General features: G+C 54.0%; 3 protein-coding genes across 3 annotated transcripts; 1 reads left to right on the top strand and 2 right to left on the bottom strand.

The window, feature by feature from the left end:
- Positions 1 to 259: 259 nt before the first annotated feature.
- T069G_00886 (forkhead domain-containing protein) lies at positions 260 to 3,982 on the bottom strand (the record flags this gene model as incomplete). Its single annotated transcript, XM_056168096.1, has 4 exons — positions 260 to 507; positions 556 to 1,165; positions 1,214 to 3,651; positions 3,700 to 3,982. 4 exons carry the CDS (start codon positions 3,980 to 3,982, stop codon positions 260 to 262), a joined length of 3,579 nt encoding a protein of 1,192 aa, XP_056033412.1.
- A 1,584-nt stretch (positions 3,983 to 5,566) lies between these two features.
- On the top strand, positions 5,567 to 6,271 carry T069G_00885 (uncharacterized protein; the record flags this gene model as incomplete). Its single annotated transcript, XM_056168095.1, has 1 exon — positions 5,567 to 6,271. One exon carries the CDS (start codon positions 5,567 to 5,569, stop codon positions 6,269 to 6,271), a length of 705 nt encoding a protein of 234 aa, XP_056033411.1.
- Positions 6,272 to 6,455: 184 nt separating this feature from the next.
- Positions 6,456 to 8,027, bottom strand: T069G_00884 (molybdate transporter of MFS superfamily domain-containing protein; the record flags this gene model as incomplete). The annotated part of the gene is made up of 2 exons (XM_056168094.1): positions 6,456 to 7,556; positions 7,785 to 8,027. The coding sequence occupies 2 exons, from the start codon at positions 8,025 to 8,027 to the stop codon at positions 6,456 to 6,458; spliced, it is 1,344 nt and encodes a 447-aa protein (XP_056033410.1).
- Between the last annotated feature and the right edge of the window lie 4,631 nt (positions 8,028 to 12,658).

Below are 12,658 nucleotides of genomic sequence, written 5' to 3'. Positions count from 1 at the left end.
CATCAAGCCATGGCCCCAGACAAAAGACGGCAAAAAATATGTATACCCGTGTCAGTCCTTTTCATCTAGTGGCCGAAACGCCCCCCAGCAGTTCATTTTTGTGCCCCGTAAACTCCCACCCCCTGCAACAGACAGCACAGCCTTTGTACAAATGATTGGCTCATCCCCATTCATCAAAATCCTACATCAATCCTCCCCTAGTCATTAACCCCCATGCTCCTCTCAAACACATCTTTGACACCTATAACCTTTCCATGAATCAATCACCTTGTAGTTTTTGGTTCATGCCCTGGAGGAGCTGTCGGATCGACTTCATGAGATGCTGCTCGACTCCTTCAAAGTTGCTCACCGGCTCGCCTTCGGCAGCTTTGGGCATGATGCTCGCATCTGCAAGGCCAATGACACGATCGATGGCAGACAGAGTCACAGCCTCGGCCTTGGCCTCACCTAGGCCTGCCTTGATTGCATTGACAGAAGCATCCTTGAGGCCGTTCAGGGCAGCCAACACTTTGGATTCGAAAACAGGTGGTGTGTCTGTCGGCAACGCGGTCGAACTGCCGGGCGTGGGGCTTTTACCCTTGGTGAAGCCATCGATGACCTGCCGGATTCCCTTGATACAGATCGCTTCCATCTTGTCGTTCTCAGTAGCCTCTTTCTTGAGTCCAATGCACCTGTTCAGAGCTGACATGACGATGGCCTCGGCCTTGGGATTGCCAGCTTTTCTAAGGTTTTCCACCAAGCCATTTTTGAGGCCGACGACTGCGGTGAGGAGACGCGGTTCGATGATCGGCCGGGCAGGTGTGGCTGATGCTCGAGATTGTGGTGGGTGAGCAGCGGCTTGCGTGGTCGTCTGTTGAGATGCCGGTACAGCACCTGAAACTGCCGCCTTTGATTCAGTGGTGGCCGCCGGAATGATTATTCGGGGTGGCTGCTGGCCGGGCGCAATAGCAGCAGCCGGTACACCAGCACCGCTGTCCTCAGCTTTAACAGCTGGGCTTGCCAATGGAGGAGGCCTTGACGCATACGGCGAGCTGTATGCTCCAGGTTGTGGCAACCCCAGCTGGGGGCGAGCCGGGGCTGCTGGCGGACCATATCCTGGCAACTGTATCGGAGCCGGAGGCGGAGCGCCCCCGGCTGGTTGAACTGGTTGGTGTCCAGGGGGTGACTGTGACGCGCCATACTGCACTGGGCGCGCCGCGTGGCTCGGCTGTACAGCATATGCAGGTGCTTGGTATCCCGGAGCTTGTGCTTGGCCTGGGGGATAGCCAGGATGTGCCCCAGGAGCCATGTGTTGTGCGGCGTACGGATACGAGTAATGTCCATATGCCTGCGCTGCCGCCAGTCCCCGATCCGGAGAGGATGCCTTCCTCTTCTTGCCAGCATCCAACTCAACACCAGGTACTCGAGACCACAGATTTGTCGTCTCATCCTTCTTAAACGCCTCGTTCCCAATCAAGTTATGGCGAACGCTGCTCTCCCATCCCTTTGTCTCGGTGTGGAAATAAAACCACGGGTATCTTTGGCAAATTCTCTTGTAGATTTGCTTCAATGTGAGACCGTCAGGGCCTGCCGCTGTCAACGTTTCATCGATAAGAACACCATAATTCTTGTTGGGCTTCTGGAGTTGCTCCTCGGTGTAATCTTCAATCTTGAGCTCGAGGGGCGGCGACTTGGGCCGCGCCTTCTTCTCCTTCTTCTCTCTTGCTCGTCTCTCTGCATCGGAGCCTTCGGCACCGTCCTCATTCTTGGGCTTCCGAGGCTTGTACTTGCGCTTCTCTGGACGGTCGACTCCGTCTTCGGGCAAGGGGTGTTTCCGTGGCCGTCCGACTTTGCGCTTGATAGGCGGCTCAACCGGCGGTGCTTGAGGCAGCGTCTTCTTGGCCATTTCTTGCTGCTGCTTCTTAAGCAAGCGCTGTTCTCTCTTTGACATGATACCGTTCTTGGGTGGCCTGCCAGGGCCCCTCTTTCTGGGAATCTGTGGCATAGAAAGGTCGTTATTAGCCTCTCCTTCATCCTTAATTTCAGAATCGCCTTCAATGGATGCTTCAGGCACATCTGCATCGCCCTCTTCATCGTCATCGTCGCCCTCTTCCTCCTCTTCCTCTTCCTCCTCTCCTTCTTCTTCAACTCTCTCTTCCTCTCCCTCCTCCTCATCATCCCCACCAAAGTCGGACAATTCCGCCGGGCTGACATCCACATCTGACAACTCATCACTCGTATCTTGAATCTGACCATTGCCATGTGATTGTTCAAAGTCGAAGCTCATACTCTTTCCGCCGTGAGCATGCCGCTTCTTTTTGGCATCTTCTTCCTGATACTCTTCTGCGCCGGTCCTTCCTCTCTCCACGCCGTTGATAATGAATCTGAAGCCAACATCCTTGATCTGAAGGCGATCTCCGCACTTTAAAACGACCTTTTCGCTCTTGTAGTGCACGTCCTCGCAGAAAAAGCCGTTCTTGTGCAGAGGGATTGCTTCAAACACGCCCTCGTCTTGATTATAGGCAATTTTTAGATGTTCCCGGGATATGGCTTTGGTTTTGCTTGCAATGTTTGGGCCGGGAGAGTGGATACCAATAAATGGAACATGCCAAGGGGACGGCCTTAATGAGGCCAAGTCGACGGCAGCTGCTCCTGGGGTATGTGAGACGTATTGACGGTTTGATATGACGCTGTCCTGGGGATTCTCGGCTTCGTTTTGCTGTGATGATCCTGTCGTGCTGGTCTTGCGCCGCTTTGCTGGACGCCCGTTTTCTTCGCTATCTGATTCCGGGCCCAGCATGCCACCCTCTTCACTGACATAGGATTTACTAAACTTGTGACGATCATGAGCCAGGGGGGATGGCGGCGGAAGCCCCTTGCTGGCGTTGTCCTCGACTCGCCGCTGATACTCATCAGCACGCTTTCCATCACGCCTGGCTTGTTCCAGAGCTCGCTGGTCACGGCCGATGATGACGGCGTAAGTGGTCATCTGAAAGACACTGTCGGCAAACTCTACACGAGCAAAGGACTCGAGACCCATGTCGGGGTCAGCCTGCCGTAGGCTATTAGCGGCGCCCGCGCCAAAGTACCCATCTCCCATGAGATTTGGCAGGGTCATCTGAGACGGAGTTACGGTAGGCGGCGGGGACATGGCGGGTGGTGCCGCTGACATGGAGGCCAAAGCCATCATCATGTATGCATGACGATGGTCTATAGCGGCGGCCTGTTGTGTGAAGGACGTCGAAGGCTGGATTTGCTCTGTCGTAGCCACCGGAGCAGTCTGCACTGTGGATGTTGGGAGCGGCGCTTCAGCTGCTGCTGCGGTAGCCGCGCTGGCAACAGGAGCATCCACCATTGTAACGTCCTCGCTCCCGTTTTCCACCAAAGAAATTTTATCTTTCGGCTCGCCAGAGCCAGCGGTTCCAGAGATGTTTGGTGTTGGTGTAACGGGTGGCTCCATGCCGCTGTCGGTCTTGACACCAGCGTCGGCTATTGGAGGCGGCACCGTCGGAGTCGTCTGTTGATTTATGTTGGGATCTGCAGATGATGAGGTTGCTGGGATATCTGTTGATGCAGGCGTCTGTTGTATGGGCGCAGCCGAAGCGGAATTTGTCGGGGGCGCTGATGACGTCGCTGTTGATGTTGCAGGTACGGTAGTTGGTGCTGCTGTTGCTGTCGGTGTTGTATCAGCAAGTGATGGTCCATCTCCGCCTTGAAGACCAGGCTGAGGACCGGATGACGGGTTCTTGTCGCCGGTTGAGGCTTCCATCGCGGACCCGGCCTCAAGCTCAGGCTCCCGTCCAGGCTCTTGCGCCGGCTCTTGCACGGCTCCGGGCAGCGTCGAAGCAGCTCCCGGCCTTGAATCGTCGGACAGTCGCTCAGTGGCAGCAGCTAGCGAAGGCGCTGGAGTCGTGGAAGCTGCGGCTGGTGCTGATGCGTGGGCGGCGGGATTGGCATGGTGATGGTGATGGCCGTCGAGGCTGAGGGCGCTGGACGAAGTCATCGCTGCTGGCTGGCTGCAACAGCTCCTTCGCCAGGGCTGCGAATCGCTGCGTGTCGACCGAGAGACGAGAGAAGGCCTCTCCGGGCGAGGGCGTCTTGGGCTGGCCGATTTGCTGCTCGTCTTCTGCAGGCGGACCTCGACAACGGGCGTCCAGAGCAGAAGCTGCGATCCTTTTGCAGCCTCTTCTTTGTCTTTGAACTTTCTGGCGCGATTGCCGGGGAGGGTCACAGGCGCGATCCGGCCCGCTGATTGGCTGGAGGCGAAGCCTTTCTGGAGCCTCCTCACCAGTTCCGGGTCGCTCTAGCCGCTAAGAGCAGGCCCGGGAAAAAAAATAAAGAGGCCCAGCAGGGAAAACTTTGGGCGTTTGCTAAGGCGATTGTCGGTTCCCCGCGTTGATGCGCTCCGTTTCGGTTCGGTTCCTGTTGAGCCGTTTGGCTCTTCTTTGCCTTGAGGGGTGTTTGTTTTGTTTTGTTTTGTTTTTGCTCTTGTTTCGTTCAGGCAATAGATGCCAGCCGATGACTCATTCTAGCGGTGCGCATCTACGTGCTCGTAATTTGGGCAAGCTGTATCACCGCGCACCTGCTACAGTGAGTACTTGATCGTATTGAGGCTTCTAGATGTAGATACTGGGTACCTGTTCAGGCCATTCTTCAAGATGCATCGTCTTTTTTTTTTCTCTTATTCCCTAGCACAATAAGAATACGAGTTATAGATGACAAAGGTGAATGAATATGCTTATCTCTCTTCCCTCGTGGTATATCCTACTAGTAGCATCCCGTGAACTTTAGGTACGCAGTTTGTATGCAAAACAATGACGAGACCTGATCTAATGCACGGCAAATGTACTTGCTTGCCTAGGTACATGCCTGACACTTCTCCGAGCTATCCGTTTTAGTGCTGCTGCTTGTACCTGCTCTAGCGGTACCTGTTTTCCTCGTCCCTCTTAACATCCAAACGGCCAACTTGTAGCTCGTTGAACAATGGCATCAATTCGCAGTACAAAGCCTCATATTGTTATCTTGCAGCTCCGTCAGTTCAAACTCACTCGCTCCAAGCTTTTTCTCTCCCTCGCTCCTCAGGAATACGGCAGCCATCCATCCGTCCATTGGTCGGCTATTTTAATCCCGCCGTCTGATTCGCTGTCTCACTCACCTCAGCTGCTAAAAGTGGTTCATGAGCGGCTAATGTAACAGAACTGGCATCACCACGGCCACTCAAAGGGCTCACTCTGTGCAAGTAACACAGGAAGCGTTCTCAGACATTGATAGAGTTGGCGCCACGGTCAAGGGGCTGAACACTGTTGCAAGTATGCTTCGCTGATTGCCAATGGCGTCCTGAAACGCCGCAGCACAAAAAAGTGAACACGAAGTAAGGCTTGTTGGTCAGGCCTCCGTTTGTACTCGAGGGTAGGCGGCATATCATATATTCGAGGCCATGCCGCCGGTTTGTTTCGTTGTGCAGCATTTTCCTTTTCTTTCCATTTTTCGGTAGCAGTAGAGGTGTCATTTTTCTTCTTATCAGATCCATTTATCAATTACACATTCATTTTCTATAAACCAAGTCGAGGAAAAACAAGAAAACAAGATGCCGAGATTCGAGATCCAGATTCATCGCCCCGGTCGATACCCCCGGCCCTTTCATCTCCAATCCTCCAGCTCTCCAAACTCCAACACCCAAAAGCCGAGCCTCAAGCATGCCAACTCCGAACACTCTCGCTATGTCCAGATGCTCCTCCAGCAGGACGACATTCCTTTGCTGCACAACATTCTCGCCTCCGTATTCGTCTGGCTCCTGCTGGCAGGATTCCTCGTCTTCCCCGGAACGTTCACAAGTCTCCAGGCCTCGGTTGCGAAGCAGGGTGACAACGACCATACATTTTCAGACCAAGCCGCTAAGCTCCTCGTAAAGAGCATCAAGAACATTCCCCTCCTCGTCATCGCAGCCGTAATGTGTGGCATCTCCGCCATCGGCATGCTCACTCTCACCATCCTCCACGCGAAAAACTACGTCTGGATCGTGAACAAGCTGTTCTTGCCGGGCATGACCAACTCCCTGGCTGGGTTGGTGTCGACACTCATTGGCGTATACTCTCAACAACACGGCACTTGGAGCATTACAGCCCGCATCACTGCCATTGCTGAAGGAGCTTCGCTCGTGGTCTGTGGCGGACTTTTCGCCTTTTGCCGGTTGGCTCTCTTGAGCAAGGTCAAAGAAAGCCATGAGGAGCACTACAAAAGCTGGCCGGGACACAGATATTCCAAGCAGCTGTTCCAGGATAAGCCGACGTGATCTCTTATAAGGAACGATGACTATAATCTAAACCCAAAAAAATACACTTCGCTGGCGAAGAATGAGATATGAAACTTGGGATGCGTGTGAGGAAATAGGCAACTTGGGAGAGGATAGACATTAATCATTAATTAATTATTCAATTTAGACGGCCCTTTCCCAGTCCTTATTTATGACAGCTTCGTCATAGTAATGGTGAACGCTCGCTTGAGATGATAGATCGACGGCTTTTCCAGCTCACGAATCGTTCTGAGAGTCTATATGAGCTGTGGCAGAGCATGCCGGCCAAGAAGCCAACCGCATCATTCCTGAATGCGAGGAGGCCGGCCGTTGTCACTAGCATGACTGTCCATCTTTCGAGGCGCTCTTCATCCGATAGATGTCGATGCTGCCTCAAGCCTGCCTCATGATCCCCGTGACTAGCAGACACATGCCAGAGATCAGGGGCTCCTTGGTTCAAGGTATGGCCGACTTTGGCCAACTCCAACCCAGCAGCCACCACCATGACGCCGAGCAAGCTCTTTGGATATTGCGTCAACAGATTGACGAGTGTCCTCCCAAACAACAGCCCCAGAAAGATCTTCAACAGCCCCAACAGGATTACGCTGGCTCCGCTGCGTGCGCCGAAGCGATATTGAGCAGCAAGACCTCCGGCGCCGTGACAGACTGGCATGGCTCCAAACCACGTGCCGGTGAGGTTCATGAGCGCCACGCTCAGGCCTATGGAGGTGACGGACGGGGTTGGCAGGTCCGGCAGCAGGTCAGCAGCCAACGCACTCACCGCAATGATGGAGTTGAGAGTCGTCAGGGGAAGCTGCCCTATGGCCATCCACAAGGCCGGAGCGTCTCCGCTTCCAACCCAGGAGGGAAGCACAAAGTGCGGGTGCCACACATGGAACCACGGTAAGCTCTGATGGGAGACGAGCACCTGGACGAGGGCCAGCACAAGAGCCAGGAGGAAGAAGCTCAAGGCGTAAGGGAAGCGAGGCATGTTCTGCGTAAATACCAGAACGAGGAATGCCACCAACGCCCATATGCGGTTATCCAGCACGGGGAGGACCCAGTGAAGGGGCTGCAGCAGCGACGAGCCAGCGCCGATGATGAGGGAGAGGCCCGCCCCGAGTTGGATCCCCTTGACTACGGGGATGGGCACGACGGCTACAGCTGTTCGCAGCAAGCCCGTCACGCTCATGATGAGAACTGCCGCGCCAACCCATTGTCCAGCCGCGACAACGACGCTCATGGACGGATTCTCGCGCGCCGAGATGGCGGCCGCGGCGATGGCCTAAGTACCCGCATGAGGCGGGAAGAGGATTAGCAAACAAGTAAGGCTCCCTGGGAAGATAAGAAGACAGTCATGTATGTGTGTATGTATGTAGGCATGTATACGGAGTATCGTATCAAGTACCGAGGTCTAAATCTAGGGGGTAAAGAATGCTCCACACGGCATACATATTCGTACGAGTACAGCAAGCTACTGTAGTAATAGCAGTAGTACTTGGACATGACATACCTTCATGGGCTGCACGGGCAAGGGGATGCCAAAGACAACTCCGGTGAGGACGTTGAAGACGCCGGAAAAGACGAGCGTCGAGCCCAGGTCGATGTACCCCTTGGCCGCGAGGGCGATCATCAGGGGAAGCAGGGTGCCCAAATCGCCCAGAGAGCCGGATATCTCGGCCAGGGGCGCATCTCGAAATGTCGTCAGGTTATGGGCGTTGAGGCGCCGCACGCGGGCTAGCCATGCGCTGGCCATGTTCGGGATGACGATGGGAGGGGAATGAGAGCTCAGTCGAGCTTTGATGGAGGGGGAGAGAAATACGGTACTAGGGCGGAATCACGAAAGACGCAGAAACCATGTATGTACTGAAAGATTCGGCTTCTTTAATGTAGGATATAGATATGCATAGTCCTGTAGGGTATTTTTTAGATGGTTTGTTTGAATCCATCACAGAGTTTCAACCATGGAAAGTTGGCTTGGGCGCCCTTCAATAGCGGACCTCACGTGGATGCATTACGTCGGCGGATCAATAGCTGTCTCACTCACGTGGTGCATCTCCGGCACAGCATCACGCATCTCCGCGCTTCTATTGGAGAGGGTTTTCCTTTGATGGGTGACACAGAAATAGATGAGCAAAGACGGGTCAAGAATCTACTGGTCCTCTCTGGATGTTGCGTTCTGGGCTGGGCCATGTAAAGCCGGCATCGAATGTCTTCTAGGCAGGGGAGCTTGTCGTCGCATGAGCATCTCCCGCAAGGCACCCAACGTAGAGCATCGGTACGGCCCATTAGCTGAAGCTTATCCCAGACCATCCCGAGGGATCGAAGCTGCCTGGACGAATTTCCGAGCCTTTTCGCTCATTCGATGCCACCGACTCTGATGCGCTGTACGCCTTATTCCATGAGGTATTATTCCCTATGCAGGGCAACTCAGCCTCAGCTGCGTATCATCGGCTGAACAGAGCTCGGGACAAGGTTGAAGCTGACAGGGCCGCGCGATGAGATCTCGTCACGTGACTCGCAAGACGCACTGCCGTTCGGTTGGGCAACGAGGGAATTGCATGCGTATCTCGACGCCGCTGCCGGTGCAGATAATATCGCAAAGGGGTCGTGTGTCTGAACTCGCAGGCTGAGATTCCTGATGATGACGGCTTCTCAAAAGGGAGGAACCAAGAAAGGGGAGGGGGGGCCAAAAGGGCAAAAAGCAATGCTTCTCGTCAGCTTATTAGTACCATTCGCCAAAACCAACAGCAGCCCAAAAATAAGACGTCCGTTCCGCCTTGTCATATCAACGGAATTCCACCGAGATATCAGGCCCAAAAATCGCTCTCCAGCTGGGCCGCCCAAATTATTATTAAACAATTGGCCCCGTACTTTTAGGCAGGAGAGCTCATTACCGGAGGAACCGACTGTACCGGATTTGGCGCGGTCCATGGAGAAAACAACGCAGCAATAACATGTCCACTGGTACTAGTACCAGGTGCTAGCAGCAGCGCGGACGAAGTACCTGCATCAGTTTTCTCCGATATGCGCGGATATCGATATCCGGTCTTCTCCACGATACCCGCCCGCGGTGAATGAAAAAAGTCTAGAAGTCGTGGAGAAGGGTTGACCGCCTGGGTCGCTTCTCCGAGAGGGAACATTGGCCTATATCTCTCGTTTCTTGGATCCTTTGGGAAGGGGGCGAACTGCGATTAAGGTTGGCTTCTAGAGGTCCATCTGACGGGGTCTAGTTTTGTTATAGTACATGCAACGATGGGAGAGGGACGCATGGACGAAGAGTCTATGCCCGATTTCGACATGAAAATGGCTCTAGAAGCACGACCTGACTGGTGTTTTTAAGATGAGGCGACCCAATGCGATGGAGACGGGCAAGTTGAAGTCTACCAGCAGTAGTATCAAGTACGGAGCACCACCGACGTGTGTACGGAGAAGCTGCAGCTCGTACATGTACGGTACAAGCTAATCATGCCGCTACATTCGTTGCTTCGGTGCCAAGGCCGGGGTACCAGAAGCAGCATGAGGTCATTGGCCGAGGGCAGCGCCAGTTCCCCCGTCTTGGACGCGAAAGGGCGACGCCAGCAGACAATCTAGAAGCACACGACACGTCCAATCAGTGCGTCCGAGTAGCTGATCATTGCAAGGGGTGCGTGGGGATCGCTGACTGGGGGCAAAAGGAATCGGCCGCCGGAATCGCTTTTCGCACCCATTTTTTTCTTTCATGGGTTGCTTGCCGCCTCACTTTTTTTTTTGTCTTATTTCCCTCTTACAAGAGAGAACCTGAGTCGAGCGAACACGGCCCCAAAAGAGGAAGGGCCGTCCAACTCCCGAGCTTTTGCCGGTCCCGCCGACCAGCGAGCTTTGTCCGGAGTCCACGGAGCGGCTTTTATTTTTCAGCCGGGGGGGCTTTTTCTTTTCTTTTTTGCTTGTCGGGCTTGCCGGGTCGCGACACAGCGATGGGTGGAGCACAGGCGCTGCGCTGGATGCGGTGGCCGCAAACAGAAAAGGGCAGATTTCGTTGTCACTTTGGCGGGAACAGGATTTGCGGCTGCGGGCTAGGCTGGGTTTGGCTGGATAGTGTTGCTCTGCCGTTGCCGCCGCTGGCGGTGTGTTGGTGGTGTACTTTGCCTTGCTTGTACTCGTTCTGTAGTAGTTTGAATGCTGAGCGGCGACGGCGAGGACGAGGAATGACGCTGATGGATGGGATGGATGGGCATGACTGGGGCGTCTTGCTATGCCGATTCGGAACGGCAGTGCCAAGTACATGCTTATTACCTGTTTGCCTTTTACTGCCGTGACTTGTGTCGACGCCCAATTGAACGACAGGACCCGTGTAGCGGCTCATTGACACGCAAAGGTAGCGTTGCCGTGTACTTCGTATGGCTGACTGACTCTTGTTATCTGCCCTTCACCGGCCGGCGTGATAGTAGGGCCGCTCCTTGCTGGCGATTGTCGGTGCATGGGAATCCCGTCCCCATACTTGGGATACCGTTACAGGCAGCTGACAGTATCGGTAAGAGAAGTACGGGAGTACAAAGAAGCACGCATCGTTCTGGCTATCTTTGGCAATATAATGAAAAGGGTCTATATGGGGTATTATGTACGGATATTGGAGAACCACAAATAATATCCTACTACGGAGTACATAACACAGAATCCAGCATAATACTTTTCATGGTGTGACAGGTAAGTACTAGCGATGAGAAACAATGGCTACAATCTTAGTTAGCTTTTTAGTTGCGAAGCTAGGCGTCCATGATTAGGAAAAAAAAAAAAGTAGATCCAAGAGAGAGAGAAAAAAAGCAGCGGCATTTCGGTCAAGGCAGCCGGCGCCGGATGATGTACACGCAAGGAGAGAGGCATAAGTCAGGACGGCACTACGACAATTAGTACCGCAGCTAGGCATAATTGTCGCCCTCTGATTGAACGATTGCAGCGATATCCGTTGCAGCCGAAGCCGCGGAGTAGTGGTTTAGTGTCGCAGCTGGAATTCTTGGAGGAGCTGCCGCTTCCTAGCTAATTGCCAATCGCCGGTTTCCAGAATATCACTCAATCAAGCCACCCACGCATCTTGATACGCGCGCAAGGCCCGGCGTCAGAGAGTGGTGGTGTGTGCCCCGTTATTATGGCTGGCCGGGATCAAGTACGGGGTACTTGCAGCAAAATCACGGCCTTGTAGCTGTACTTTGGTCCAATACATACCCGTTATATGCGACTGCCTGTCTGTCTGTCTGTCCGGAGAAGCATGACCACATACATGGACAACGGGACTGCCTCCTGGCTGGTGCGTCACACGGAGGTGAAGACGTCAATGCCGCTGAAGACTTACACAAGCAGGGGTCCTCCTCCCCCAATTGCTATTGCCGCTTCGTGGTCCGTGAACCGTGCAGGCGAAAAAGAGTACAAGTAGAAATACATTCAAATGGCTCTCACGGAGATGTCGACTTTCGGTCGGGGGGTCATCAAAAGAGTGCACGGTACTTCGTGCTTAGCTTTTACAGGGACAAGACGCCGGCGCGATGCAAAATTCGCGCAGGCGAAAAAAAAAAAAAGAGACTCGAGCCCACTGCGACTTGGCTCTGGCCGCCGTCCCAGTTCCCCACATGGGGCGCCCGGGTAACCTGGGCGAAAAAGGCAGGGAGAGGGAATAACGAGTAACGAGTAACGAGTAACGAGTGAGAGCGGGAAAGGGCTAAGAGCAAAAGAGTAACACGAGTAAAGCTAGTACTAATACTAGAGGGAAAAAAAAAGAATAAGAAAAAAAAAAGAGGACTGGGCAAGCCTCGAAAGGAAAAAAAACCTTGGCGACCAAGAACCGCCGCACGTACCGGCCGAGACGCTAAAGCGGCCAGGGTCCAGCGCATGCCGTGTTCCGATCAAAGAATTGGAAAACTACGGAGCAAAAAGAGAGCTGGAGCGTACCTGTACACGTACCTGTTGCTCGTACCTGTACAAGCCCGTTCGCGCACAGCTCGCCGCGGGAAGCGAGTACCGCCCTTTTCGTTGCGTCGTCGCTGCGAGAGTGAGGAACATCCGGCCGCCTCGACTGGAAATGTCGCGATGTGCCTATGCCTATGCCGTCCGTGGCCCAATTGATACACGCCCCCCGGCCCAGCCCGGAATCCTTTTTCTGCCTCGACTTTCCCGCTTGATTTTTCTTTCCTTCTTGCTCTTGGTTTTCTTGATTCTTCTTCTTCCCTTCCAACCCTCTCGTCGCCCTTGGTTCGTTTGTTCCGTCTTCAGCAAATCTCCCCCAGCCGCCGCTTCGCCAATCGTCAAATCGACAATCCGGCTATAAACCCCAGTCTTTGCTGCCACTCGCCAATCCCATAACAACAGGACAAGGACAAGAAAAAAAGGTCAGAGCGCTTGCCAAGTTTTTTCCCC

Source organism: Trichoderma breve, chromosome 1, assembly GCF_028502605.1.
Source record: "Trichoderma breve strain T069 chromosome 1, whole genome shotgun sequence".
In the NCBI taxonomy this organism is placed as follows: Eukaryota; Fungi; Ascomycota; class Sordariomycetes; order Hypocreales; family Hypocreaceae; genus Trichoderma; species Trichoderma breve.
Note: the sequence above shows the minus strand (reverse complement) of the source record. Positions and strands in the feature narration are given on the sequence as shown.